General features: G+C 55.8%; 6 protein-coding genes across 6 annotated transcripts; all 6 read right to left on the minus strand.

Moving 5' to 3' along the window:
- Positions 1-3,689: 3,689 nt before the first annotated feature.
- LDBPK_353570 (hypothetical protein, unknown function) lies at positions 3,690-5,435 on the minus strand (the record flags this gene model as incomplete). The annotated part of the gene is made up of 1 exon (XM_003864889.1): positions 3,690-5,435. One exon carries the CDS (start codon positions 5,433-5,435, stop codon positions 3,690-3,692), a length of 1,746 nt encoding a protein of 581 aa, XP_003864937.1.
- A 4,428-nt stretch (positions 5,436-9,863) lies between these two features.
- Positions 9,864-11,144, minus strand: LDBPK_353580 (hypothetical protein, unknown function; the record flags this gene model as incomplete). The annotated part of the gene is made up of 1 exon (XM_003864890.1): positions 9,864-11,144. The coding sequence occupies one exon, from the start codon at positions 11,142-11,144 to the stop codon at positions 9,864-9,866; it is 1,281 nt and encodes a 426-aa protein (XP_003864938.1).
- An 867-nt stretch (positions 11,145-12,011) lies between these two features.
- LDBPK_353590 (hypothetical protein, conserved) lies at positions 12,012-12,677 on the minus strand (the record flags this gene model as incomplete). Its single annotated transcript, XM_003864891.1, has 1 exon — positions 12,012-12,677. The coding sequence occupies one exon, from the start codon at positions 12,675-12,677 to the stop codon at positions 12,012-12,014; it is 666 nt and encodes a 221-aa protein (XP_003864939.1).
- A 939-nt stretch (positions 12,678-13,616) lies between these two features.
- On the minus strand, positions 13,617-15,869 carry LDBPK_353600 (hypothetical protein, conserved; the record flags this gene model as incomplete). Its single annotated transcript, XM_003864892.1, has 1 exon — positions 13,617-15,869. One exon carries the CDS (start codon positions 15,867-15,869, stop codon positions 13,617-13,619), a length of 2,253 nt encoding a protein of 750 aa, XP_003864940.1.
- Positions 15,870-17,595: 1,726 nt separating this feature from the next.
- On the minus strand, positions 17,596-18,714 carry LDBPK_353610 (hypothetical protein, conserved; the record flags this gene model as incomplete). Its single annotated transcript, XM_003864893.1, has 1 exon — positions 17,596-18,714. The coding sequence occupies one exon, from the start codon at positions 18,712-18,714 to the stop codon at positions 17,596-17,598; it is 1,119 nt and encodes a 372-aa protein (XP_003864941.1).
- Positions 18,715-22,763: 4,049 nt separating this feature from the next.
- Positions 22,764-25,478, minus strand: LDBPK_353620 (hypothetical protein, conserved; the record flags this gene model as incomplete). Its single annotated transcript, XM_003864894.1, has 1 exon — positions 22,764-25,478. One exon carries the CDS (start codon positions 25,476-25,478, stop codon positions 22,764-22,766), a length of 2,715 nt encoding a protein of 904 aa, XP_003864942.1.
- Between the last annotated feature and the right edge of the window lie 1,477 nt (positions 25,479-26,955).

Here is a 26,955-nt window from a genome sequence, read left to right on the forward strand (position 1 = left end):
GTGAAGCGACCGAGGGCGAAGCATGGCACGCAGGCAGGGGGTGCGCAGGGCCACCGAGGGCCCTGACCTGAGGCTGGCCAACGTCCTCCTCGAGCTCATCCGGCATGTCACCTTGACCACTCCCCTATTACCCGCACGACAGACGCCACCGCCTCCGCCCTCGAGCAGGAGCATGGGCGCGGCCCGCGTTGGATCAGGCCATGCAGCTCACCCATGTCCGTGGGACGCCCGCCGCGCAGCACGCACCCGAGGAAGGGACGAGCAAGGACAGGAAGTGCCCGTGCGGCGTATGGCCCGATGCGAAGGCAGGCGGCTCGTCCTAGACGCCCAGGATGCAGCTGTAACCCCCCCCCCTACGGAGACGGGTGAGCTGTGGTTGTATGCGTCTATTTTTGTCACTTGCTCGCGGCAGAATGGCACGGTAAAAAAAAATAAATAAAAAACTATACATGTATAGACGCTGGTGCTGCCGTTGTTTTAAAGGTGGAAAAGGGGGGAGGAGGGTTACCCAAGAAAATAGGACCTCCTCTACTTTTCTCAGCGGAAGAGGCGCGACGCAGAAGAAAAGACAAGAAAAGACTGATGGTGTTTTCAGTAAAGGATCGAATGCGGAAAAACGGCCAGTGAGTGTGAAGATGAATGCACGACACTGGTATATGGTTGCTTGACAAGACGAAAAGAGCGAAGATCGCGAGGAAGTTTCTGATAGAAATACACATATATATATATATATATAAACATGAACTACTGCTGCTGCCAGCGTTCCACGTGAGAAGGGGAGACCAAACAGAATCGAAGATGAGCACATCAAGGAGCTGCATACAGTTTGCTTTTTGCCGATGTTGTCCCCTCAGCTTGCCCATCAAGGCAGCAGCAAAATGCATGATAAGCAGGATGTGGAAAACAACGCAGAGGACAAAACACGAACACACGCACACACTGTCATAATAGAGATACCGGGGATCAAAACGTACGAGGCGGGATCAGCGGACTTTGTGGAGCGTGCCACACGTTTTCGCGTGCATGTGAACTGTGGGCGATACAAGCGCGGATACGCCCTGTTTTCACAATGCTGGCGACAAGAGAAAGGTTAAAAATATGAAAGCAGCATTAAGCGCAGTGAAGTGTTCACGGACACAAAACGCGTAAAAAAATGGAAAAAGAGACGGAGGCTCGCTGGTGTGCAAACGTGTACCACGATGTGGTCGCTGGCGTTCGTGTGTGTAGGCGAGCTTGTACTTCTAAGAGAATCGAAACCGCAAAATGCAGCACACCGCGGACCGCAACAAGTATGCGCCGTCCTGGAGCCCTTTTCAGCCACTCCGGCAGTATTTAGTGATGAAGGAGCAAGATGGGGGGGGGCAGGGAAACAGGAAACAAGTAACAAAGTCATATGCACGGGCAGATGCGCACGAAGAGACATGGAGTGATGATAATAACGAAAAAGATGCGATGACACATACGTAACATCTGTAGTGGGAATAAAAAAGAAAGTCGCACTCTCACGTGCTTGAAAGCACACAGGAGGGAGAAGATTTAGAAAATGGGGAGGGAGGGGAGAGAAACGGAAAGGGAGTGGAAGGGCAGTGAGAGAACACAAAAACACGTCCACACGCTAAAGCGAACCATTGTGAAGTTTGGAATGGGCCAGGAGAAAAACAGTGAAGCAACGAAAGGGGGAGGGGGGGGGGAGAAAAAAAGGAAAGAGCGTGAAGGTATGTCACGTGTGCAACAAACAAAAGTGCCACTCGTACAATTGAAAAAAAAACGAGAGAGAAGAGAGGCACTCTTCTCTTCCTCTCCGCCCAGTTCTCTTGTGATTTTTTTTCGTGTCGGGAGTAGAAGGCAGGGGGACACATTGCCGCAGTGCGTGCGTTTCGGAGAACATCAGCGTCGCCTAGGCAGCCCATGACCAGCACCGCAGAACGATAGAGCAAAAGGGGAAGGACTATCACGAACGTGAAAAAAAAAGAGGGGAGAGCCCCCTCCCCCAAAAACCGCGCAAAAGTTCCACAAGAGGAAATACACTTCGACAGGAGAGTATAGAGGAGGGAAAGACACACACACACACACACGCACACAAGAAGCCATACAGGCAAGAGGGACAGAAAATATTCACGAAGAGAGGCTGTCAAACCAACGAAGCGATTCAAAAAAAAAGAAGCCAGAAGGGAGAGAACAGCGAGAACACACGCGAAAGAGCAAAAAAACTGTGGGGAGTGAGGATTCACAGGCCAGAAAAGCTCAAACAGAGAGGTGAACCAAAAGGGGCGGATAATCATGGCGGCAACCTCAGAAGAAAGCATGAGCAGCTTTCACGTCACACCAACACACACACACACGCATGCACACACACACACACAAAGTATCTACAACCATAAATAGAAATAGAAGGGTGCAGCACTTCAGAGAGAGAGACATGCAGACGTGCTATCATGAATCAAGTCGGAGCACACATACATACACACACGAGGCCCGCGGCGACAACAACAAACATCTGAATGCGCAAAACACACTCGGCGACCGAGGGGAGGGGAGGGGAGAAGAAAGAGAAACGCAAGCGTTAAGAATCACGCAGAGAGTGTGAAAAGGGGGAGACATAGGCTCATCAGAGTGCGTTGAGAAGCGCTGTTACTTGTCGGCTCCTTATGCCGCTACTTCAGGCTCGCAAAATCAACCATCACGGATGATCTTCGAAACCCCGCCCTCTGGTGCTGTTCCTTTTTTCCCCTTCGTCACCACGAAGCTCTCAATACCTCCTGAGCACTACGGTGATGACGGCCACTCTCCTCATTCGCACGACCATTTGGCTCGCACAGGTCGCTAAAAGAGAGAGCTCGACTGCGCCGTGGCAAAAAAAAAAAGACGCGCTGAAGGAGCAACAGACTGGAGACGCTCGCATTGGGTGCTCCACGCGAGAAAGGAAAACACAGAAACAAAGAGGAGAGGAAAAGCCTTCTGGGATGAATACGCGCAGCGCTTACACGTCGGGGCGTTCGAAAAAGAGACCACTGACGAAGGCCTTGACAGGAATCCGAGACAGTGGTAAAAAAAATCGCCCCACCCCCACCCCCTTTGAAAAAAAAAAAAACAAGCCCGGTAAATAAGGAAAGAAAAGCGTTGAAGTTCAGGGAGTCCCTTCCTCGTCTCAGTAAAAAAAAAAGGAAAAAAAAAACAATATCCATGGGAAGGCGACGGCTCTTCGCTTCAGAGCCTCGAGGATTCCGACGTGGCCATACACACGTTCAGTTCATCGCGTTCCAGACAAGGTCCTATTCCTACAGCTGTCTCTTTCCCATAGCTTCCCCATGAGCCGCGTGCGCATGTGCGGGGTGGCGGCAGCCCAGTCCTTCTTGCTTTTCGTCGTCCGCGTTTTCGTCAACGTAAGACGGCGCGCTGTCATCACAGGAAAGAGGCGAAAATAACAATAATAAAACAGCTGTGAGTATGGGTTGCTGCTCTTGTTTTGCATGCATTGTGCGGAGTAGATTGCCGAATGATGTTCCAGCTTCGCTTTTTTCAACCTCCGTGATGAAGCACGCTCAGGTAAAACACAACGATGCCATCGCACTCCCCAAGACGGATTTCCTCGATACTCCCTTCGGCTTGATGTCCCCCTGTACTCCTTTTCCGTTAGGCTTCTTAATTTTTTTTATTAATGCTCGCGCCTCGTAGGTCACTCTTTTCCGTTACCTCTCTCCAGGGAATGGTCTGATACCACTGCTGGCTGAGCCGTGTACAAGCCGTGATCGGTGTGCTCGACGGTTGAAGCACACAGTGCGCTGCATAAAAGACGGCACGTTCTCGCACTGCGACAAGCGATGCAGAAGGCCGCCTGCAGCGCATAGGCGGAGGAGCACGGTGTCCTCTCGATCCACCCAGTCGTATGTGGAAGTGGTGCACTCCATATTGCCGAGCAGATGAGAAGTGTCTGCGTTCTCCACAGCTGTCATCGCCGATGCAGGAGCCCTCCCTTTTAGCTGACACAGCTGTGTAGCCCTCATCCGCTGCTGCTCTGGCACCCGCGCGGCGCAGCGCCGGCGCGCAAAGTCCCTCACGTGAACAGAGTTGTACGGCTGAAAAACGCCGCAGACATTGTTGTTGTCCACGAGGATGGTGTGGCGCAGGTCACGACCGAGGAGGTGCAGGTCCTTCACGTAGCCGACGTTTGTCGGTGTGCAGTGGTCGCGGTGCAGCAGTTCAATGACGCGCGCCTCGTCGCCCACACGCTGCGACGCTGGAGCGTTGCCGCTGAAACTGCTGCCATCGAGGCGAATGTTGATGCTGGGGAAGTCTTTCTGCAACTGCCTTAGCACCGCCTGGGCGTAGAGGGCCTTGCTGGCGGTAAAGATGACAACCTCAAAGTGGTCCAGACAGAACAGCAGAAAGTGTTCTAGGTGCGGGCGGTATTTCACGAAAAGCTTATAGTGTGCCGAGGTCACTGACGTCCCTGTGTCTTGCGCTTCGTCGGACGGGCACAGCGCGTCAATCTCAGCGTCTGCGTCTGGCATCGGCACCACCGACGTGTGCAGTAGTGTCTCATCCATGTCCAGCACCACTGTCGGCCTGACCTGGCCCTTCGACTGCGGGGAGAGGTACGGCACAAAATTCCAGTTGAGGAACGGTGACAAGTTGATCTGTGCATCCGTCACGACGCCTTCCTTGCATTGAGAAACGATTAACGGGCAGCACTGCACACCTTCCGGGTCGATGCAGACGGGAAGCTCTTCCTCTGTCGCATAGAGAGAGAGGGCCTTCGGCGGTGAGACGATGGGGCAGTCGCTGTCGCTGCTCTGCCCGAGGTCGCACGGCAGCGCATCGGAGAGATGGCGTGGGGTGTTCGACGCGCACAGCGACATCGGCAATACCTCAGCGACGGCGGTCGTAGGCGTCACACCTGGGGGGACACTTGCACTGTCTTCGACGGCTTCGACCTTCATCGGTGACAATGACGGCAGCGTCGTCACGGTCGCAGCAACAGTCTCCTTCGCTGGTGCGCTGCTGCAGCGGTCAGGTCTGGCCAAGGCCGCCTCAGCTGTGTCCAGCAGCATCAGCGAAGAGCCGCGGCGGGTCCCAAAGGAGGAGCACCGCGGCCTGCAGCCGCGCTTTCCGGAGAGCGCCCCGTAGGCAGTGTTATTCAGCGACGAGTGACTGATGTCGCCAACGGCTTTGATGCTGAGAGCCTCTTTGCGGTGATGAGATAAGGTGGCATCATGGGCTGGGCAATGGCAATGGCGCGCGCGCTGCTGCGTGTCACCGAGCAGGGGCGTGGAGGCCTCGCGCAGCGGACGCAGTTGTGGCGAGGTGTATGCGTTCCCAGTGATTACCAGCATCTTAGACCTTGAAAGCTGTGGCCGCAGTGGCACCGTGTGGACGGCAGCGGATGTGCATGACTGGCGCTGGCCGGTGACGGCGATCGTCGCGCATACAGGCATGGGGAAGACGAGATATATGCAGAAAAGTCCCTGAGAGCAACAATATAGCAAGCGAGGAAGAGATTTGGTCGCTTTCTCCGTCTTTTCGATGGAGAGGTGGCGCACTACGCAAAACTGCAAGGAACAAACACGAAAAACGCGTTTAGGACCGGGGGCGAAAAGAGGGGGGAATTCCACACGAAACAGCAAAAAAGCGAAGGGCTTGTCGGCCCCTCGAAAAGACAGCCAGCGTGTTTGTACTCCTTTTTCGCCCTTCTGGCCTTACGGTGTGCGTGTCCTCGTTCGCTTCGCAATCCTTTCACCTGTCGTTCAACTGACGCACGCGCCTGCGCAATCGATGCAAAAGTGTGCGACACGTGCAGCGCAGCAGGGCCAAGTGCCTTAGAGAGAGAGCCGCGGGTCTCGAAGGATTACACCGAAAAGAGAACCCGAAAGAAGCAAAGTCTCCCAAAAGGCAAACAAGCGCGCGTGGAAAACAACAACAAAAAAAAATACGACACACACACGCACGCGTCTACGGAGAACCAGAAAGAATAAAAGTGCAGAGCAAAAAAAAAGGAGACACGCTAATATCTTTTCTTTTTTAACAGAGCTTTCGTTGTTTAGCTCCCCTCCTGCCTTCACGGCCTCGTCAGCGTATCGTTGTGTTTGTGTGTGCGTGTTTTGTCCCTTGCGCCGTCGTATGCGCCAGCGCGATGACAGCCTACACGAACACAATCGCGAGCAAGCACGCGGACACAGAGGAGAGGGGTAGGGAGGGAGTAACACAACCAGAAAACAACAGTGCAAGAAATACGGCAGAGATTAAGAAACAAAGAGGGGGGGATCGGTGATAGAACAAAAAGCAGAAAATTATCAAGAGGAAAAGAGATAGCAGAGAGGGATCACGACTGCGAGAAAGCACACACACACACACACACACACACACACACACACGACTGGAGGATCAAGCGAAACAACGAGAAAAAGAGAGGTAACAACGAAACGAAAAAAGTAGGAGAATAATCACGGCAGATGTCAGATCTTCAAGATAATTGAAGCAGAAAAAAAAAAAGAGAGTGAGAACTGAAGATGATGAAAATCGACGGAAAGAGGAACAAGAAAAAGGGGGATAGGGGGGAGGGTAGTGAGAAAAAAAAAAACAAAGGAAAGGCGTTGAAGGGGTTGGGGGAGGCCGAACAACAGGAAAAAAAATCAAAAGGAGAGTACCATACGCAGCGTGGAGCACAATTAGAAAATCCGAACCAAGAGAGAAGCGGAGAGGAGGGAGGGAAGAGGAAGTAGTTTTTTTTTTTTCTGCACCAGCCCTGCTCAAAAGGGTAGGGCGTCCTTGTTTTGCCTACAACTCGCCCTCTTGGTCACTTGAACTTGCACCGTCTGCCTACTGGCAGATACGAACATGCACAGCTACACAAAGAGAGAAGGAAGCACTCAAAGCTGACTGGCTAGATCGACCAGTTCTCCCGCACGCTTTTGCTCCGCTTTCGTCACCGATACACGCACAGACGAGCACACACGCACGCACACACGCACACACAAGGACGGTGCGTTCAAACAGTGCGGCCTACGTGAAAAATGGCGCGCGTGCGTACACAGGAGCTTGATACGAAAAGGAGCAGGAGGGATAAAACGCGTGTCTGAAGCAGTGATAAGGGAGAAGGAAGAAAAAGAGACGTAACAAAAAGAAAACGGAAGAACGGCGCAGCCACGACACGTTGGGAAGAGATATAAAGAGTGCGGAAAGATCACCTGTTTAGAAGAAAAGAGAACAACCTCGGTAAACCGCCAAACGATCGAAAAGAAACAAAAAATAAAAAAACGAAAGAATGAAGGGGGTGAATAGTAGTGGTGAAGGCGGAAGGCGAAAGGGGCGAAGAGAATGGGGGTTGAAGAATAAAATAGAAATAGAAGGGGGAAGGGGTTTAGCGGATGCGCAAAGCAGACACGCTCACACCACTAAACGAGGAAAGAGATGGACAAAAAAAAAAAAGAGTAGAAAAGCACGCACACGCAAACACTTTCGTGGCCAACTGCTGAAAAAAATGGGGAAAGGGCAGAAGAGCACGGAAGAGGAAAGAGGGAGGGACGGAGGGCTCGAAGAAAAACGGAAGTGACTCAATCATATATTCGGATATACAGGGACGCGAATATGCAGTTGTGATTGTTTATAGATACATACAGATACGCTGCGTACGCCAGCAAGCGGAAAGGGGGTGACGGTTGTGCTTCGCTGAGTGTTTGATGGAGAGTTGAAAAGCAGGCCTGGCTGGCTAGAACGCTATGCTGAGGCGGGGGTGGGGAGCTCGAGGACTGTGCGGGTACGTGTTTATGTCGCGAAGACAGAAAGACAAGCAGAAGGAGGGAAGGGTAGAAAGACTCGGTGACTTTCCTTTTTTCTGTAGATGCGGTTTTTCGATTCTTCTTTGTCACAGCACCTTGGCTATTGTAAGGCTAAAACAAAGGTGAGCTGAGAAAAAAGGCGACAAACGAGGAGGACCGTAACCCACAAACCCACAAGCGCGCACACACGCAAGCACAATATATATAGAGAGAGCGCCTCTAAAAACGAAGCAAAGGGAGAGAGGTGTGCCCCGTTGATGACTAAAAACAAGCGAGAGGAGTACAAGGTAACAAAAACGAGAGAAAATACCCCCCCCCCCTTTCCTTCCTCCTCTCCTCCCCTAGAGCAAAAAAAGCTATACTTGCCTAAAGGAGCAGAGATATCACACCAACACCGTAGTGCACGGTCACGAGAGCGAGCGGCGACAGGAGAGGCGTCAGCAATAGAAGCAGCAGTAGCGCCCACACACGCACAAGGAAGCCCACCGCGACAGGAAAATGAAAAAAAAAATGGAGGCAAAAAGGGGGAAAAAGCGCGAAACCACGAAGATACCGGGAGGGAAGAAAAACTGAAAAAAAAAGTACAATTCAAAACAAGTAACGAAAAGAAAGGAGGCAAGCGTAGCCGTAACGCGCAAACCGAGCCTTTTCTTTGTAGAGAGGAGAAGCGCACGAGGCCGTGTTGGCCTGCGTGCGTGGGGAACGTGAAGAAGTACAACACTTTACTCTCAGACGGGCAAAGTTCGCGCGCGCACGCACACACGCACACACGCACGCAAAGGTCAAGCGCGGGATCACCGAGGAGAGTGAAAACGCGAAAACAAACAAAAAAAGCAAGACCGCCACAGAAACGGCACTCTTTCTCACACAAGCACAAAGCAAAGAGGAAAAACGCACACGCTCTCTTCCGTTGCCCTTGGGCTCAACGGGACGAAGGGCCTGCGTCCTTTTCTTGCGCCTGTGTGTATTTTTTTTTCCGTGCCAAACTTTTTGCCGCCTTCCGTCTTGCTTGCTCTCTCCCCCTCCCTTTTTTAGCTTCGCGGCTACCTTGCTTTCCCGGAAACGCGCCACCGTTGAGCTACTGCAGCAGGCGCAGAGCGAAAGACGTGTTGGTGGTGGTCGAGTAAAGCCAAGGCCAAGGCAGTAAGCAATGCAAAATGGCAGGGAAGATAAACCTAATTCGATACGTACATGCACACCCGGAAAGAACAACAGCGTCACCCGACGCAAGTATCTTCTGTAAGTACAAAGAGAACAGCCAGAAGGGGAGAGAGGGAATGGTACGCGTGTGGGCTGTATGCTCCTGTGATCGATAGAGAGAGCGATGGGTAGAACACGAGTGACGAGGAAAAGCGGGCGGGGCGGAGGAGTAGCGCGGAGGTTTTTCTTTTTCGTCGTTCGCTTGAGGAAGCCGAAGCCAAAGCCGAAGCCAAAGCCGGAGAGTGCTTGACACTTTTTAAAAATATTTTTGGAGGGCGTGCAGAAGTGGTTTCCGTTATAAATAGGTGTATATGCATTTAGGTATATATATATATGCATATAATTTGAACGCATCGAGGCAGACGATGTGCATTGGCCAAGTAGCAGATAGATGCACATGCGCATATGTGTGTTGCACCCAGCATGCACATGAGACGCCGAGAGCAACGGAAGTCAAATGTGCACACAAGTGAAACGGCAAAAAGGAAAGAGAGAAGGCGATAGGAGATGCCCAGCAAGTGATAGAGAGAGCGACAGAGGTCAGCTTATGCGATATGCACGGACACTTACGTGAGAGAGCGAAGGGTGGGGGTGGCTGGGGGGGGGGGCAAACAGCCACAACTTCCCGGCATCCACATAATAAGCGCAGCAGCAACACTGCTTCCTTTCGTGCAAAAAGTACCGTCCTCTAGTTTTCATGTTCGCGCCAATAGTTATCACGACATCGCTAGCGCTGCCTCGGTGACGGCGCGATGGCTCCTGTCGGTGTTATGTAGTGCGTTCGTTCTGTGTGTTTCTTCAGATGCGCGTTCGACTTTCGCGTGCTTGCTTCATTTGCGACACCTCGATACATCTGTGCCGGTTTGGTGGAGTCACCAAACACTAGTATCACATGTAGTACTGAGCAAACATGGCAGTGTACGGCTGCATCAGCACAGCCCAGTACCCATCGGCACGCAGCAGTGCCGGCAGCAACGAGTCCAACACCGTCGCATCTGCGGATGTCCGCTGAAGGAGCTCTACCTCGTCCCAGGCCCACGATTCGGCACGAGCTCGCGCTGCTGCAACCGCGGCAGACATGTGAGAGACGACGATGTCGTCGTATTTCGGCTGCTCCAGCGCGGTGACCGACGTGACACAGGCAACGCCAGATTCTGAGCACGACAGGTGGGCAATGAAGCTGCGCACCAGAAGTGCTTCACCGTGTAGTGGTGGAAGGCCTACTGTATTGCTGCTCCACTGCTGCGCTGCTGCATCCTGTGCAGCGCGCAGTATGGAGGCCCACACCGTCTCGGGGAAGTCTTGACAGTACCCGCGAAGCAGCGCGAAGCACCAGTAGGCCGCCTCCTCGCACGTGAGTGCCGATGCCGAGGGCGAGGAAACGTCCGAGCTCGGCGCCGCCGCCGCCGCGGGCCCCTTCACCAGGCAGTCGAACAGTGCATCGACGGTGACGGCGCCGGCGGCCAAACCTCGAGATGCGCGGTCGCTGATTCGCTGCAGCAGTGGTACGACCACCTGCTTCCAACACCGAAAGACATCGAGGGCGAGGGCCACACCAAGGCGCTCGCTGCCGCCGTCGCGGTCTGACGCCACGTGGGCCCAGCGGAGACGGCTCCCCAAGGATTCGACAAGGCCGATGCCGGTGAGAGAGCGCTCGCAGTGTAAAGCTATACAGCGGCATACGTCTGCCTTGACAGCGTCCTCCTTGGTGGCAAAGGCCGCGTCCACGGGCCAGAGACAATCGTTCAGGTCGGAGGCAGTCGGCGGCCGCGCAGCCGCAGCCGCGCTTTCGTCCCCTGCAGCGTCCTGTGCAAGGAGTGAATGCGAGACGGCCTTGGAGCTGATCTTGCTTACCCCGCCGTAGCTGGCCGACGAGGATGGGTTGATGAAGGAGGACAGCAGCACCTGAAGAAGGAGCGTGGTGTCCGCCGATGCCGTCATTGCTTCTGGCGGCACATATTCGCCTGTCCTGCAATGCCGTGGGCGGCACAGCAGATCCTCTTCCATATCGCTGAGGACTCGCGTGACGGAGTGCATTATCGAGGCAAGACGATGATGTCGGACATACGCAGCGGTCGTAGCGTCCATCAATGCACTTGTCGCCCCGGCCGAGAAAACGTTCGCACGAGCCTCTGCTGCCTTTTCGGTGCTCCCATTCCTGACAGACATCCGGCAGCTGCGTTGATCGGCGAAGGGACGAGGATATCGGTATGTCTCTTTGTATAGATGTTTCTGCGAGTGCGTGCGTGTGTGGAGCTACTGTGCTGCTGCGCCGGCAATGAAGAAGCACAAGCCCGATGCACGAGAGATCTGCTTCCTCACCGACCCACACAGCACAAGAAGAAGGCTTATGCAGAGATGGAGAAGGAAACACGCAAGAAAAAAAAAGAGGGCAGAGAAGAGACGATGGTAGTGCAGGCGGTGGAAGATCACGTTACAGGAGAAAGCATACTTGGTCGTGTTCTACTTTCACGTACCGCGACGTGATGCTGCGTCTACGGAGCAGTCCACGCCCGCCATCGTACGCGCACCCGGGGGTGAGAAGAAGTGATTCAAATAAACACACATACACGAAAGCGCAGCAGCAGCTTCTACCACCCAACAACGTAACCGCGCGCACGATTTCCTGTTTCTTTCAAGACCCTATATCTACCCTCTTCGCCTCCTTTTCGAGACTTTCGTGGCTTAGGAATGTCCGCTCTCCTGTACGCATGCAGGCGCGCGTATATCATACACAAATCGCGTTATACGATGACTTAAATCAGCGCAGTACCCACTCGTACGCTCGCACGACAAAAAAAAAACGACGCGAAGATGTCGAAGCTGAAGAGGACGAGGGATCATGAAAGCCGAGAATACAGAGGCGAGGAAAAAGAGACGGATCAGCCGAAGGAGGGGAATTCGAGTGCGCAGACGCCGCCTCTTCAGCTGGGGAGCCCCTACATTCCCATCCACCCCCATCCCCACGGTCACCTCCCGCTTGCTCGCTTCTTGTTCAAAGGCAGAAAGGCGCACCACGCAGCCATACATGCAGCACTAGAACGCGTTGTTCACACGGTTCATGACGGCACGAATGCGTGTGTACACCTTCGAGGCAGGACTACCGCGGATCAGATCGCAGATGGCGTCCCGTGCCACACGGATGTTCTGTGTCGTGCCCATGATCCAGATCTTTGTGTCGGCGACTACGATGCGCGTACGGGTAACGTTTTCGATCGTGTACTTTGTCTTTCCGTGCGATCCGCTGATCCGGCCGATGCAGCGAGACAAGTTGTCGCCCTGCAGGTTGGCACGCACGTCCTTGATTTCGAAACCCTCAATATACACGTCGTCCATACGCAGCAGCGCCACGGCGTCGCGCACGTCAAAGCCGGCAATGACGGCTTTCACAAAGTCTTCTGCTTTCTGCAGCATGACTTTGCTTGCATTGCCGCTCTGATCGCCCTCGGCGGTAGATGTGGAGGGTGAAGTGCGGAGGTCGACACTGCGTGTCTTGAGGTTCATGCGGATTTCAAGCTTGCACTGCTCCACGATCGGCGTGTACACCTCCATCCACACCTTTTTGAGTGGAGGAAAGCGGTGATGCGGGATCTTGATGCTGCGCGTTTCGCGCACAAACGGAACAGCCGCGGTCTTGGCGGCAGGCGCCTTGGTCTCACCATCGCCTGCTGAGGAGACTGTTGCAACGGCTTCGGAGAACATTGCTGCGCGTGGCGTGTCGGCTTTCTCACGGCTAAACTTCTCTGACGAAGGCGAGGGGGTGCCCTGGTGTACGTATGCTGTAGTGTATGCTGGCCGAGCTGCTGGGCTCCAGCCAAATGCTGTAATGCACGACTCTACGAAATTAGAGAAGAAAACGTGGTGGAAAATAGAGGGGATTGGCACCGGCAGTTAGAGGTCGGCAAAGAGGCAGTCGCGCGATACTTCGCAGCGGCACAAGAGCCGAGAGAGCAGAAATAAAAGACGCACAGGCGCTGCATCAGAGAACGACAAGTCGTCGTCGTCTTTTCAGTTAAAGGTTTTCCTCCTCGCCGTGCTGTATGCGTGTCGCGGCAGGTGAAGCCCGCTCCGTATACACACACACACACACATACATCAAAACGTAAGCGCGCGTCCGTTTTCGTTTTTCTTTTCTGCTTTCCTCATACGCTGGAGAATCTGGGAGCATGACAAGGACAAGAGTAGGATAAAGTGCAGCGCAGGACGAGGGAGAGGGATAGGAGCGGGGTCCGATGCTTTTTCTAGCTAAGCCGAGGTGATGCACATCTGCGCCGCTCGTCGGTCTCTAAAGGTAGGAAGCTGGAAAAAAAAATAGTGTGTCCGAGGGCTCGTGCAAAATGGGCAAAAAGAGGGAGAGGGACAACAGCGGAAAAACGCCGAGAAAATGCGAAAAGGAGGCATGCCACACTGCAAGAGATGCGTGCGCGTCTCACCACCTCTCTGGCCGAAAAAGGAAACGAATTTCTGCTCACGGAGAATGTAGCAGTTCGATATACATAAGGGTAGTGCGCGCCGTCTCGGCACTCGCGGTGAAGACCACCAACACAGGAAAGCCTCGGGCAGAAGAGCACAATGCCCATACTGTGGGTCTCTCTGGTTCACCTCCACCTCCCCACCCTCACACACCTCAACACAAAGGAGCTAGTCGAGGGCGGAGCGGACGATCACTTGATTGTCACGCTCACTCTCCGAGTCGTTGGCTTGGGCGGGTGTGTACCGCGCTGCTTCCCGGGTGTCGCTCTTGGACACGTTGGCAGAATTCGCCTTTGAATCATCGAGATCTGCCGCAGGTGTGTCGCTCACGTACGAATCCACTGGTGAAAGCGGCGCTGCCACGACCGGACTTTCTTCGTGGTCTGAGCCGCTGTGCGTCGGCAAAGCACCCTCCTCGGCTACTGATACTGCGTCGCTCTCTGCAAGGGATGAGCAAGGCCTTTTGACCAGGAACGTGGCATCCACGTCGCCTGCGGAAAGTGAAGAGGAGGCGGAGCAAGAAGAAACGTAGCGCTGGTGGGTCAGTGAGTGCAGCGCGTCTTCTCTCACAATTTGCGACGCGTCCACCGAAACGTCAAGGAGAGACGTACTACGCGCAGCAGACTTTGCCGCTGTCGGCTTCGCGACAGCACCTCGTCGAGTGTCGCTCTTGCCTGTCTCGACCGGGATGATGCCTCCTGGTGGTGCGCGGTGCTGCGGCGGCCGCTGAACACCCGCTTCAACCGCCGCACTTCGCAGGATCACTTCATTGACCTCCGCATTAGGCGCCGAGTGCGCCTCGCCCACCACCGCAGGCATTGGATGGGAATCGCAGGCGTCACCCTCGAAGCGCGAGCTGCTGCTGCTGCTGAGGTGAGACTTCGGTGGGTGATGCGTCGCGGACGGCGGTGAAGCAGACGTGAGAGGTGTGATGGACGGCTGCACACCGAGGCCAGCGACACCGGAATTTCTCCTTCCCGGGGTCCCTCCCGCAGCAACCGGCTGCGTTGAGGAGGCCAGAGCAACACACGTGGCGCTGGTCTTGTTTGCGGCGGCGCCGCTGTGAATGGGATTCACGTTGACACTCTCATGGCATCCCAACGGCGACGGCGTGCTGGCGAAGCCGCCGGAGGCGAGATGCCCGCGCAGCCCCGTGGCGCTAGAAAGGTGGCTGTAGCTGGGACGACGCGTAGAGGGAAAATTTCGACCGTACAAGCTCTCCTCATCCATGACTCGCATGCTGCCGTGGCAGGTGCTTTGTCCACAGCTAGCCGTAGCGCCGCGCGCCACCGCCATCTCGAGCTGCCGGACGTCACGGTCCAGGCCATCGATGCGGTCCACAATCGCGTGCAGCGAGTCCGAGAATCGAACCATCTCTTGGGTGAGCCTATTCAACACTACAGAGGCGGCAGGTGACGCTGTGCTGTTGTCGTTGGTGCCGCTGCTGCCTGTACCCGCTGTGGGCAACGCTGTCTGGAGCGAAGAGCATCGCACGAGCATCTCCAGTCGGTTCACATCACGCCGACAGACGCGGACTTCGCTGCTGCGGCTTACCGCATGCTCCATTAAGCGCTGCATCTCTGCCGTGCAGTGGGCCACCATGTCTGTCGTACTCGTCATCATCCCCTGAATCTGTGCCACACGATGTCCGAGTGCGTGGTGCTGCACACGCAGTTCCTCTGCCTCCTTGTGCACCGCTCGGCTCGTCGTCTGCCGCCAACGCTGCAGTTCGCGCTCCAGCGTCTCAAACACCTCCTGCACGTGAGCCTGCTGCCGATGAAGAGCCTCGCTGATCTGTTGTTCCTGCCGATCGCAGGTGTTGGCGCTTTGCTGCTTCCATGCGAGCACGTCCTCTCGCACACGCCTCAACTCCTCACCCCACGCCGCGAGTTGGCGCTTCACAGCTCGCTGATGCTCCTCCATGTCGCGCTGCGTCTCTTCGTGCGCAGCCGAAAAGGCAGCACGCATGTCCGCTCGGTGCGCACGCACCTGCTCGGCCGCGTCCCTCGCTGCCTTCTCCACTTTGGCTTGGCGTGCACGGACTTCTTCTACACTGTCCCGCAGGCTCAGCAGCTGCTGCTGCACCTGGTCCTCGACGAGCCGGGAAACAAGGCTCGGAAGATGCGAGCGCGACCACTGGGAGAGCTCAGCGAGCACTAAGCTTCGAGCGAGATCATCTCGCGCCGGTAGCGGCCCGGGCAGGCTACCGGCGGGATCCGACGGGGCGAGGTGAACGCGGCCAGCGGCATCGCGCGGATGAAAGTGCAACGGAACTCCCATGTGGACCTCCGCAGCCGAGCGGTCAAGCTCGTGCCGCGTGCGCGACGTCTTGAGTAGGAGCCCGTCCACCTCCTTGTTCACCTCCTCCAGCCGCGCGGTGAAGCGCTCATCATCGCGGCGGGCGTCGAGGTAGTGGGACATGCAGCGCCAGAGTGGTACGCTTTTTTGTTCTGCCTGAACCTCTCGTGTTTGTGTGCTTCATAAAAGGCCCACGCCGCCTGCACGAAGAGCGGCACTCCCAGCGAGGCTTTCTTCTTGTTCCCAGGACCACCTCGTCTTCGTGGCGATGGCGTGCACATGTGAGCTTGGAAGAGGTCAGCGGATCCCGTCGATGGTGAGAACAGAGCGACAGAAGACAAAAGGGGAGGTGCAGGGTCCTTGATGAGCGTGGCAGCAAGTAAAACAAAGCGAGGTGCCAAAACGCCACAGGAAATGCCACGGATGATTTCCACATAACCGGAGAGCTTCCGCTGGCTCCTTCATGATGGCGCGATAAACCGCACTCTGGAACGTTCACAGTGGCGTAGCGCACGCCATTGGGTGGTCCTCGAGATAGCAGTGCGTTTTCTGGTATGCCTCGGAGGGGGGGGGGCTTTAGCAGTTGTGGATACAGCCGTTTGAATGTTGTGTACCTAGTTTTCTCTCCTCTCCGCTTGATCCGCCCTTGACACTTTCCTTTGGTCCCCTTTGTCTGTCTGCCTACCCGTTCCCTTCTCCCGGACATTCTCTCTCCCGCACCTGCACGCACACACGCACAGGCGAGCGCGCAGAGCAGCGGGGCCACTTATGAGGCACGACGCAGGAACCAAGGAGAAAGAAAAGAAGTCGAGAACGAATGGTAGGAGACTGGAGCGAAGAAAGAAACGACTCGGAAGGGAGGAGGGTAAAAGCGGAGCTTAGCGGCAAGCATGCGTGTGTGGCTGTTTAGGTATGTGGCTGTTTGTTCGTGGGAAAACGACAGCGCGGAGAGGGGAAAAAGAAGCAGACACGCCTTAGCTTCACACGCTCGGTCGATCAACGCACCGCTGAGCGACGGCGGCAGCACCCCTTGTCGGCGTCCTCTCAGCTTTTCTGCCATGAGGCCATCACATCGCAAGCAAACAGCAGCAACAGCGAAAGCAAAGCGGCGGCGAGCAGAGGGACTCCACACGAGGCTACAAATACAGACATGAGCGCTACCGACGGCCCAGTTAATTTAGCAACATCAACTCCATTTACTGCCTCTCCGCGTACGTGGAAACGCGGCGCGCACATGCACGCCGTCGCAGGCATTGATACATCTCGGACATTTTGACGTGGAATACAACACAACGCGCATGGAGGACAGTGGTGAGTAGGGGAAGGGAGAGAAGGAAACAAGGCAGGCAAAACACAAGGCCATTACAACAAGAAATAGGGAGAGGACGGTGGTTGGGGGGAGGTGGTGTGGGAGGGTGAACGACGCACACAGAGACTGCTTGAGGATTGTGGAACCATCAGCCTCCCTCACCAAATTCACCCTCCTCCCCTCGTCCATCGCCACAGCTGCGGTTTCTAATTCGGGAAGAACCGGTGGAGAAAGACGCGAACAAAAAAAGGGAAGGGGGGTCCGATATGTGGCACACAACAGCAGGAGAGGAGAGGGGGAGGGGGAGACAGCAGGGGACCCAGAAGGACTAAACCGCATGGCAAGCATTTCCCTTGAGTAGCGCGTGCACCTTATTCCGTGGGCCCCCGCTCCGCGCCTACGCCTCACCTCACACCGCCGAGGCTGATTCGACAGCTGCAGAACTCGAACTAGCGTTGCCGGTGCCTGAGGGAGCGGCGCAGGCCCGCTCTGATTGCCCGCGGTGCTCCTGTTCGCGACGGTAACCTCTGAGGCACCTTTCTATGGCTGCGTCTTCTCGTGCCGTTGACGGCGCTGCTCCTCCTTGTCCCGCTTTTTGGCATCGTGCGCGGCCTTCTTCGCGTCCTTCTTGTCGCCTTTCTCCCTCTCCTTCATTGCCTTCAGTTGATGCTTGCGCTCCTCGAAGTTCTTGGGGTAGCCCTCGGGCCGTGGATGCCACACGAGCGGCGTGGCGGGCAGGTTGTACTTGCTCCGGTCGTAGGAGTCGCTCAGGTACTGGCTGAGGTGCTTCGGGAACAGGCGCGGGAATGTCTCACACACGCTCGGCTGCGCCTCTGTCCACAGAAACTCCACCTTCGTGCGGGTGACGGGGTCGATCGCTGGAAGGAAGAGCTTCCACAGCATGGAGAAGAGCTTCGGCGGGTTGATGCACACCATCTTGCCTAGTCGCTCCGGGTAGTGGTCCTGAATCACGCGGATGACGCCTATGCCTACGGACGGCTTGCCGTCGTGCAGGTGCGAGTACGTTTCGAAGTCCGTCAGGCAGACCCACTTCTCGACCCCGACAGGCATCATGCGGATCAAGTGGTTGAAGGAACACACCATGTGCCGCAGCGGGCTCTTGCGCTCCGGGCCCCAACGCATCGACATGAACATGACGGGGCGGTGCTCCTTGTCCCACCCAATGAACTGGCCCATGTGGTGATTCGGGTTCTCCATGCAGGCGTCACACCGCCACGTCTCCGACCCCGTTTCCTTCCACCACTTGACGGTGTTCTCCAGCATGGAGAACGCCTCATTGAGGTTGAAGCTGCGGGCGATAAGGTAACGGAGACAAAGCCAATTGTCGAACTTCTCTTCCTCATACCATGGCGCAGCGGCGACCATCTTCTTGAAGTCATCCAGCTTGCGTTTCTGTGCTTCCTCGAGCTCTCCGTGCCGTTGCTCCCACGTCTTCACGACAGCGGGAGGCCGAATCTTGTCCACCTCCTCGGAACTCGAGAGAAAGTACGGGATCTGGAAGGCGTCGTTCTGCTTCGGAAACAGAAAGCAGTCCTTTGGCAGATCCAAGTCGGCCTCCACGGTACACGCAGCTAAATCGCCGTCGGATGGAGTCGGCGGCACGTTGGCCGACAACGAAGAGTTCTTTTCTGGCGGCATCTGAATCACACATGCTGGCTGCTGCGTGCCTTGTCTCGTTGGTGTGGGGGCGTAGGTGCGGTGTGGTGGGGAGGAGGGGGGAGTGGAGGGTGAGAGGAGGGCGGTGCAGTTTGTGGTGCAAGTGCATAGCGGGTAGCAAAGATAAAAAAAGTGAGTAAAAGTAGAGAGATGCCCAAACGGATTGCGCGCCTGGCGGAGTTCAACGCGCAGAGAGATACATGGGGGAGAAAGAGAGTAATGTGAAACGAGAAGCACAACGCATTCGACTGCATGGCTCCAAACTCGTCCTCGCATCTGGCGCGCTTCCTGTTTCCGTGGAGAAGTCCACCAATCTGGTATCCTCCTCCCCACTGGCACTCTCGATACTGCACAGCGCTGCCAAAGCGGCCCATGAGAGTTCTGTTGTTTTCAAGGCATCATCGGATAACACCACCCGCGAGTAGGTGGACCTACGTATCACCCTCCCCTCATTCCTTGTTCTTCACCTCAAGAGGGGATCTCCCCCGTCGTGGTGGGTACGCAAGAAGGCGGGTGGAGGGGGGGGGCAGAGAAAGAGGGGTACGGGAGAGGCGAAACATCTAGGATGACTCGATCCCTCGACATCGAGCATGAGCGGAAGAACACAACAGGGGATAAGGAGAGCATCAATGGCTGGTGAAGGATATCGCGTGGATGGCGGAGAGTACGTTGACTCCTTCCGCACCACCACATTGTTTTGCGTCCATCCTCCCCCCTCTTTCCTTCACGCCGCAAGCTTTCACAAAAGGCAGTCAGCACCGCGGCACAGCTCTTTAAAGCTAATATGCGGCTCAGTTCCAAAGTTGGCTAAACAAGCCAACTGCCAGAGATGCGTACAAACGCACGAGGTACGGTGGGGGTGGGGTGGGGGAGTTTCTTGAAGAAGTGAAAAGGGGTGGAGAGAAAAAAAATGTGACCGACTGCTTTGCTTCCTCAGCAGGCAACGTCTAGGGTATGGCCAACAAACATGAGGTGAGACTGTGCATGTGTTTTTTTTTTTATCTTGCATTGGCTATTGTTTGATGTATAGGTACAGCGCGTCACATAGACAACAAGAGTGATGATCTCCGAACCAAAGACACGAAGCTATATATGTATATATACACTTACCACTGGCATTAATACCCACAGTAGAAGGGGGCGGTGCCATGAAAAAAAAAAGGGTGGGTGGGGGGGGGTTGCACAAAAACATGAGCAATAGATACACATGGCTGGGGCTGCGCCTGCACCGCGGAGCTTCGGCGAAGCGTCACATACCCTCCGAGGGGTATCATCGCGCTCGCAAGCGCCGCACCACCAAGGTAAAAGAGGCACAAGAGGGCCTTGGCATGGGATGCGCGTCCGCAGATGGCGATCACACAGATTCTTTCATGGGAACGTAGAAGCACAGCCCCTTTTCTGGCTCTTGTTCATCGCGCTTTGTTTTAGTCACCCCTCAGCTAAGCCCGCAGGGGTTGGGGGAAGAGAAATGTGCGCTCCTCCCTGCTGGTTGTGCGTCGCCTAGCGACTCGCTCGCGCTCTCCCCGGCGCACTCGCACACATTCCGCTTATCCACGTCTCGCTAGACACCCTTCTTTCTTCTGTGGCAATGCGGCCTCGAGTCCCCACAGGCAGCCCCTCCGTGCGTTCTAGCCCGAGGGCAGCGATCTGGCACAGCTTCGTGGCAGTGTGAGGGGACCCCTTGAGCCCGATAACGAAGGATCGCTCTTACCACGTCTACACCCAAAAGTTTCCGGATGCAGTATTTCAGCTGTGCCCATTCTCGTCGTGCAGCTCGTACGCATTCTCAGAGAGAGATTGCGAAGTCACGGCATCTTTGCAATGACAACGGGAGGCAACAAGGCAGGGAAGTAGAGAAGACGGGTGCGTGAGAGGCTGTGGCGAAGAAGTCGTGGCTGTTATACAGTGAAGTCTACCGCAGACGAAAGGGCGGCGGGGGAGGGACAGTCGAGATTCTGACGACGCATCGAGAAGAGAAAATAAAATGGGCGACGCGATGGCGATCATACCAACACTTTTGTTTTTCTCGCACAGTCGGGAGCAAATAAGCCTCTTTCTTCTTTTTTTTTGCAGACTGTCCTCTCTGCCCGTTCGTGTGTCTTGCTTTTCTTTTATTCATCGGGAAATGGAATGCAAGGGTATTCATTCAACCCATCCTTTCAGTCATACTGCATGAGTGAAACTCCACTCGACCCCGGGCTGCCGCAGGCCCCACACCTCGTTGCTCGAAGCAGCGCTACACACGCGCGTCACAGCAATGCGCCGACTCAGTCACATGAGCACGGCCGCGGCCTCGAACTCTGCCCACCACCCGCCTCGCAGGTCGCCCCGACGCCACGCCACGTCGTGGGCGCTGGACCCTGTCGCCACCATCAGTGGCGCCGCGTTGGCAGGGATAGGGCAGTGGGGGTGGTTCGGCATCCATGCAGAGTGGGGGCGCTCGGACCCTGATCACACACGGGGAGGTATAGCCCGCCAACATCAGAGAAGTAAAAGGAGAAGCGAAAAAAAAAAAGAAAGAACGAGCGGAAGGGGGAGGGGTATGGGGAAAAGGGAACCGGCTGAATCGAAGCATAAAAAAACATGCAAGAGAACAATGGAGCCTTGACGGCTACACCATTAACTCATTGGTTTCTTTTTGTTGCTGTTTACTTTTGCTGTTTTCTTTGTTTCGCGTTATGTAATAGAGGCAGGCGAGCCTGCCTGAAGGACTGTGCCGTGCGCGTAAAGGACCTGTACATGCGCGGCTACGGTGAGAGGGTGGGCGCGATACTCAAGTGCAGGAACAGCGCTGCGTGTACAAGGTTCAAGGAGTCAAACGAAGAAACCGTAATGCGTGGAGGAAACGGAAGAGAATTGTGACAGCGGGGGAAGCAGATCGAGATTGGTACGTGCGTGGGTAGGTACGTGTCTGTGGATGGAGTCGCCGCTTTCTAGGCACCAACGAAAGCACAGAAGAGCGATGCAGATGGGAAGAAAAAAAAAATGATACTGCGGACACCTACACATATCCTCAAGAGACAACAACGTGCGAATCGCGCCACGATACCTCCGCTGGAGGGAAAAAGGCGCACAATCGCAGCTAAGAAATAACAAACATGCTGAGGTTTGGGACTGGAGGCAGAGTCCCATGCCCAGCTGCAGCCCTGAAAAATGAGTTGCGTCGTCATATTCAGTGACCTTTTCAAGCAAAGCCCCATTGTCTACATTCTTCGTGTCCCAGTTGCTCTTCATCCCGCCCACTTACAGCGCAAAAACGAAGTTCCTCACGCGAGCGCACAAGCTGCTCCTTTCACACGCAAACGTAGCACAAGACAACACCGACAACGCGCTTGCAAGCATGCACACATAAAGAAATACAAACATCATCGTAGCCGTGAGATGCACGCACACATACACACTAAATGAAAACGAGGATCACCTTGGACACACAGAGACTAACATACAAACTGAAAGCCAACAATAAAAAGATAAAACAATGCAGGCGGTTGGGAAAAGGGGGAAAAGGAAACATAAACAACACGTACTTCGCGCTGAGGGAAATGGGGAGGGGAGGGTATGAAGCACAAAAAAGCGCCACTTTCCTTTCTTTCTTGCTTGTAAAGGGCTTCGAAAAACAAAAATGAAAGAGGTAAAGCATGAGGCGAATGGAGGGAGCAATTCGACAAAAGAAAATGTGGCGGCACCACACACGACGATGCGACCGCTCCTTCCCTCCTCCTCCCCCATAGCTTCGCCGTCCTTCCTCTCCTGCATCTCCCCCTGTGTCTACCTCGGGGACTAAGCGTGTGCCATGCTGAGCTGTCGAGTCGGCGCACAGATGCACGCGGCCCCTCCTTCAGAGCTCCCTCCTCTGTTTCCTTCTTGTGTGTCATCGCCCTTCCTCGTCGACGTTGACTTTTTTTTTGATGGAGAGATGAGACTGGCATTGCTCGAGGAGAGTTGGAGGGAAAGGCCAGTATCTGCGAGACAGGTATTCTTCGCCCTTCTCCCCCTCCTTCAACTCGCCTCAAGCGGCTGGCCGTCCTTTCTCACAGCTTAGAGCGCAAGTTGTCAAGCATCGCGCCAATGCTCACCATGAGCAACTTCGTTTCGTTGGCGAACATCTCCATTGACAGCGTGAAAGAGTGCAGTCCCTCGACGTCCTCCGACGTCAGAGGAAACTGAAAGGTTGCCGGGAGGTGCACGGGACTAGTTTGGTGGCTGCTGTGCTCTGACGCCTCTTTTGTGCCCGCCCTGCGCAGGTACGGCACCACAGATACATTGCGCTCCGAGGCGAGCACTTGAAAGTTGTAGCCCTGACCCGTGGGCGATGTAACAGGGGTGAGATGTGTGAAGTGGCTGAAGAGGCCGTCGAAAGTGGCGGCGCGCGGCATGCTAGGCCTAAGCGTCAGGGCTGCAAACGGGTGCGCGCTGTGCCGTGAGGCTTCGTAACCGAGCCAAGGTGAATGGCGGAGCCCAGGAGAGTGCGGCTGTGAGCGCAGCTGCTGCGAGTGTTCACCAGATGTGCTCAGTGCCACGGCTCCTTTTATGGACCTCTGCCCACGCTCTTGCAAGTCGCGGAGGTCTGGCTGCTGGTGAGTGCCGGGATCCGCGATCTTAGAACTACCACCGCCCGAGATGTCGCCGGCATCGTTTGCCTCTGCGTAGTCCTGCACCGACTGGTTGATGAGCATGAGCATAATCTGGCTCTTGCGACAGTGCAGCACGTTGGCGGCTTCAATCAGATCGAAGACGGCCTTCATAATGTCACCCTCCAGGTTGATCGAGGGCTCGCGGATCATGTAGCACATGAGGTCTACAAAGCGCTGGAAGGCGCCGGCGACGTCGTGGGCCACAGGCTGCAGGTTGCGCATCATCCGGCGCGTGCCCTCTGTATACGTGCGCTGGCTACGAATGACGTTCCAGCTCATCCACATTGTCTGGAGAAGCATCGTCATGCGGTACATGTGCAGGTACGTTTGCTCGCACGCCTTTATCGGGTAGTCAACCTCGACGAGCGTTCGTTCATCCCGTGCGAACTTCATCATCTCCTTCGTGCTCTTGAGACGGCGCATAAGTTCGACCAGCTGTTTGTCAATCTGCACCATGGCGGTATCCGTCTTGGACAGCAGGTGCAGAGAGCGGTTCGTGAGCGTACCGCGTGACGGCAATTGGCCGTCTCCGCCACCCACGTTCTGCGACAGCTGCTCATCCTCTGTTTCGTGAATCCCCATGATGGAGTGGTTGTTCAAGACGGGGTCGTTCACCAGCGGCTCACTGAAGAGGCCCATCATGCTCGAGACCACCGAAGCCATGCAGCGCAGCACGTTGCTCCGCTTCGCGCGCAGGATAAGGCTGGGCGACAGCGGCAGCACCAGCACGCTCACGAAGAGGTATATGAAGATGCCAAACGTGTTCTGGTTCATGCGCGATACCGTGTCCTCCACCGTGGTCTCGGCAATCGAGATGAGCGGGATGAGAACGAACATACCGTACACGGCCATGATGCCGTACTCCTTGTCGAAGCGCAGGAACGTACCGAAGAAGATCAGGGTACACAGCGAAGCCACGCGCTGCACCGGGGTCTCTGAGTAAGTACCGGCGAAGAAGCCGAGTACCGTCCCCAGCAAGCAGCCGGTCAGGCGCACGATGGACTCCTGCACCGCCTCGACCGGGTTTGAGCCGGAGACGAAGGCGATAATGTTCGGACCAGAGAAGGAGGCCTTGTCAACCTTGATTAGGTAGGAGAAACCGATCGTCAAAATCATCGCCACGCTCACCTTAGCGGCCTCGACAACGCGCTGTACTTCGCGGCGGTTCCATTCCGTGAAGAGCTTCTTGAGGAAGTGGAGGTTCTCCTTCAGTGGTTCCCACGCCGTCTTGATCCAAATCTGCTCCATAGTGCTCACGACACTTGGGTGGTGCGCCTTGACCTTCGTCTGGAAGATGTCGATGGTGTCGCGGACGCAGACCACCGTGAAGATGTAGAAAGTCATAAGCGGAACGAACTCCTCCAAGATGCCAGAGGTGTATTCATAGAAGATCGTGCGACGCGCCAGCTTGAACGCGTCCTGCAAGTCGTCGGTGCGGTCGGCAAAACACTCGAAGCGCTCTTGCAGGCCCAGCAGAGCCTTGCGCGTTTTGGCTTTGGTGAGCAGGTCCAAGAGTTCGTCGAAAACCTCAGCAACGGCGTTGAGGTGGGGGTTCAGTAGCTCGCCAAACGCTTTGGAGCGGTCGGAGTCGTCGATCGCGCTCGGCTTGGCCTCAACCATATCCAGCACACGCGTCATGCTGCTGAGGTTGATACGCAGGCGCTCAAACAGAGCAAACTTGAGCGCACGAATCTCCCGCACTTCGGCAGGCTCGAATAAGAACTCGTAGAAGGAGAAGCTCTGGTTATGCTCAAACAGCGGCAACAGCACATCAAGGGAGTCGGTCATGATACGCACCTTCGACATTGCCATGTTGCGCTCCACGTTGGACGGACTCCAAAAGGAGTAGACGAGGCCGCGGTACGCCGTGGCGGTGTTGCGGCCGATGTCGCGAAGAAGCCGCTGTGCCTCACGCTTGCAGAAGAGCGGGTATGGAAAGAAGGCGACGACGACGCAAAGTCCGGTGCCAATGCACCAATCCACCATGACACGGCACGGAAAGACAGCACCGCGGTTGCTGTCGACCAGGAGCCCGACCGTGCAGCTGTTGAAGAGAAGCAGGCAGATACGGCGCACGACGCCCTCGGTGAAGGTGGCGATGATAAACAGCATAGCGGAGTAGTAGATGCACCATCCAGTAAAGTGGTGGCCAAGGCTCAGCGCACCAGCGATGACGGACAGCGGTAGCCAAAAGCAGCCAGCACGAATCCAGATAAAAATGTATGCAATGACCTCACCAGCCGTCCGCTTCGTTGCAAGCAAGATCGATGCGAAGACCATGAAAGGGGAGACGAAGGGGCTACCAGGCAGTTCCGCTGCGATCAGCGCGCCAGGTACAAGTACCCCCAGAACCGTTATGCGAATAGCAAACTCAAACTGACGCCAAAACTGAGGCGCGCGCAGGAAGTCGAAGAAGGTGCAATTGATGCGCCGCATGGGCGGACGCAGGTTCCACGGCACACTCACGTCGCCGTGGCTGCCACTGCCGCCCTGTGGATACCGGGCATTGTAGCGGGGGATACCGCAGCTGTCCAGTGAGACGTCATCGTCGTTGACAAAAGAGTCGCTGCAGTCGATGCCGTTGGCGGTCCGCTTGCCAGGCGCACCACGGGCCTCCGCGGCGCTCCTCAGCGTGGCTATGGGGGTGCTGGTCGCGGCCTGCTTGGGAGACAGTTTGTTGTGCACCGAGAACGACTTCGATTTGGCGCCAGGTGGCCCCGCCAAGATTACTGTGGCAGGTGTCGATGGCTCTGGTACCTGAAGAGGCAGCGGTGGTGGTGGGATCTTGCTCTCGTGCCTAACCGTAGTCGCATTGGAAGACGTCAAAGGGTCCTTGGTGCTTGTACTGGTGTTGGCAGGCACTACGGTATTCGGGTGCAGCTCCGCCTCCACCACATCCGACGAGTTTCTTGAAGGGCCCTCCTTCGGCGTGAAGATGGGCTCGTCATCGGAGTCGAAATGGTTGGACATGGCAACGAGTGCGTGCTCGATCTGGTGGGTGTTGCTCTGGAAAGTCGCGCCCGTCACTTTTTTTTTCCAGATTGGAGATCGCGATCGCGGTGGTTATGACCTTCTGGGAGTATGTCAATGCACACATGCCCCCCTCCAGACTTCAACTACTGATACTTATACGCACGCGAATAGACAGCACTACGACGTCCTTTGAAGTGCCTGTAATGCCTCCCGCAGGACAGAGAAGAGGAATGAGACAATCGAAGAGGACATGACAAGTTGGCCTTTGCGCATACCATCTACCCGCCTCTGAACACGAGTCGAGCTCCACTCGACCCCGGGCTGCCGCAGGCCCCACACCTCGTTGCTCGAAGCAGCGCTACACACGCGCGTCACAGCAATGCGCCGACTCAGTCACATGAGCACGGCCGCGGCCTCGAACTCTGCCCACCACCCGCCTCGCAGGTCGCCCCGACGCCACGCCACGTCGTGGGCGCTGGACCCTGTCGCCACCATCAGTGGCGCCGCGTTGGCAGGGATAGGGCAGTGGGGGTGGTTCGGCATCCATGCAGAGTGGGGGCGCTCGGACCCAGATCACACACGGGGAGGTACAGCCCGTCACTGAAAACACAAAACA

Source organism: Leishmania donovani, chromosome 35 (genome assembly GCF_000227135.1).
Source record: "Leishmania donovani BPK282A1 complete genome, chromosome 35".
Lineage (NCBI taxonomy): Eukaryota > Euglenozoa > Kinetoplastea > Trypanosomatida > Trypanosomatidae > Leishmania > Leishmania donovani.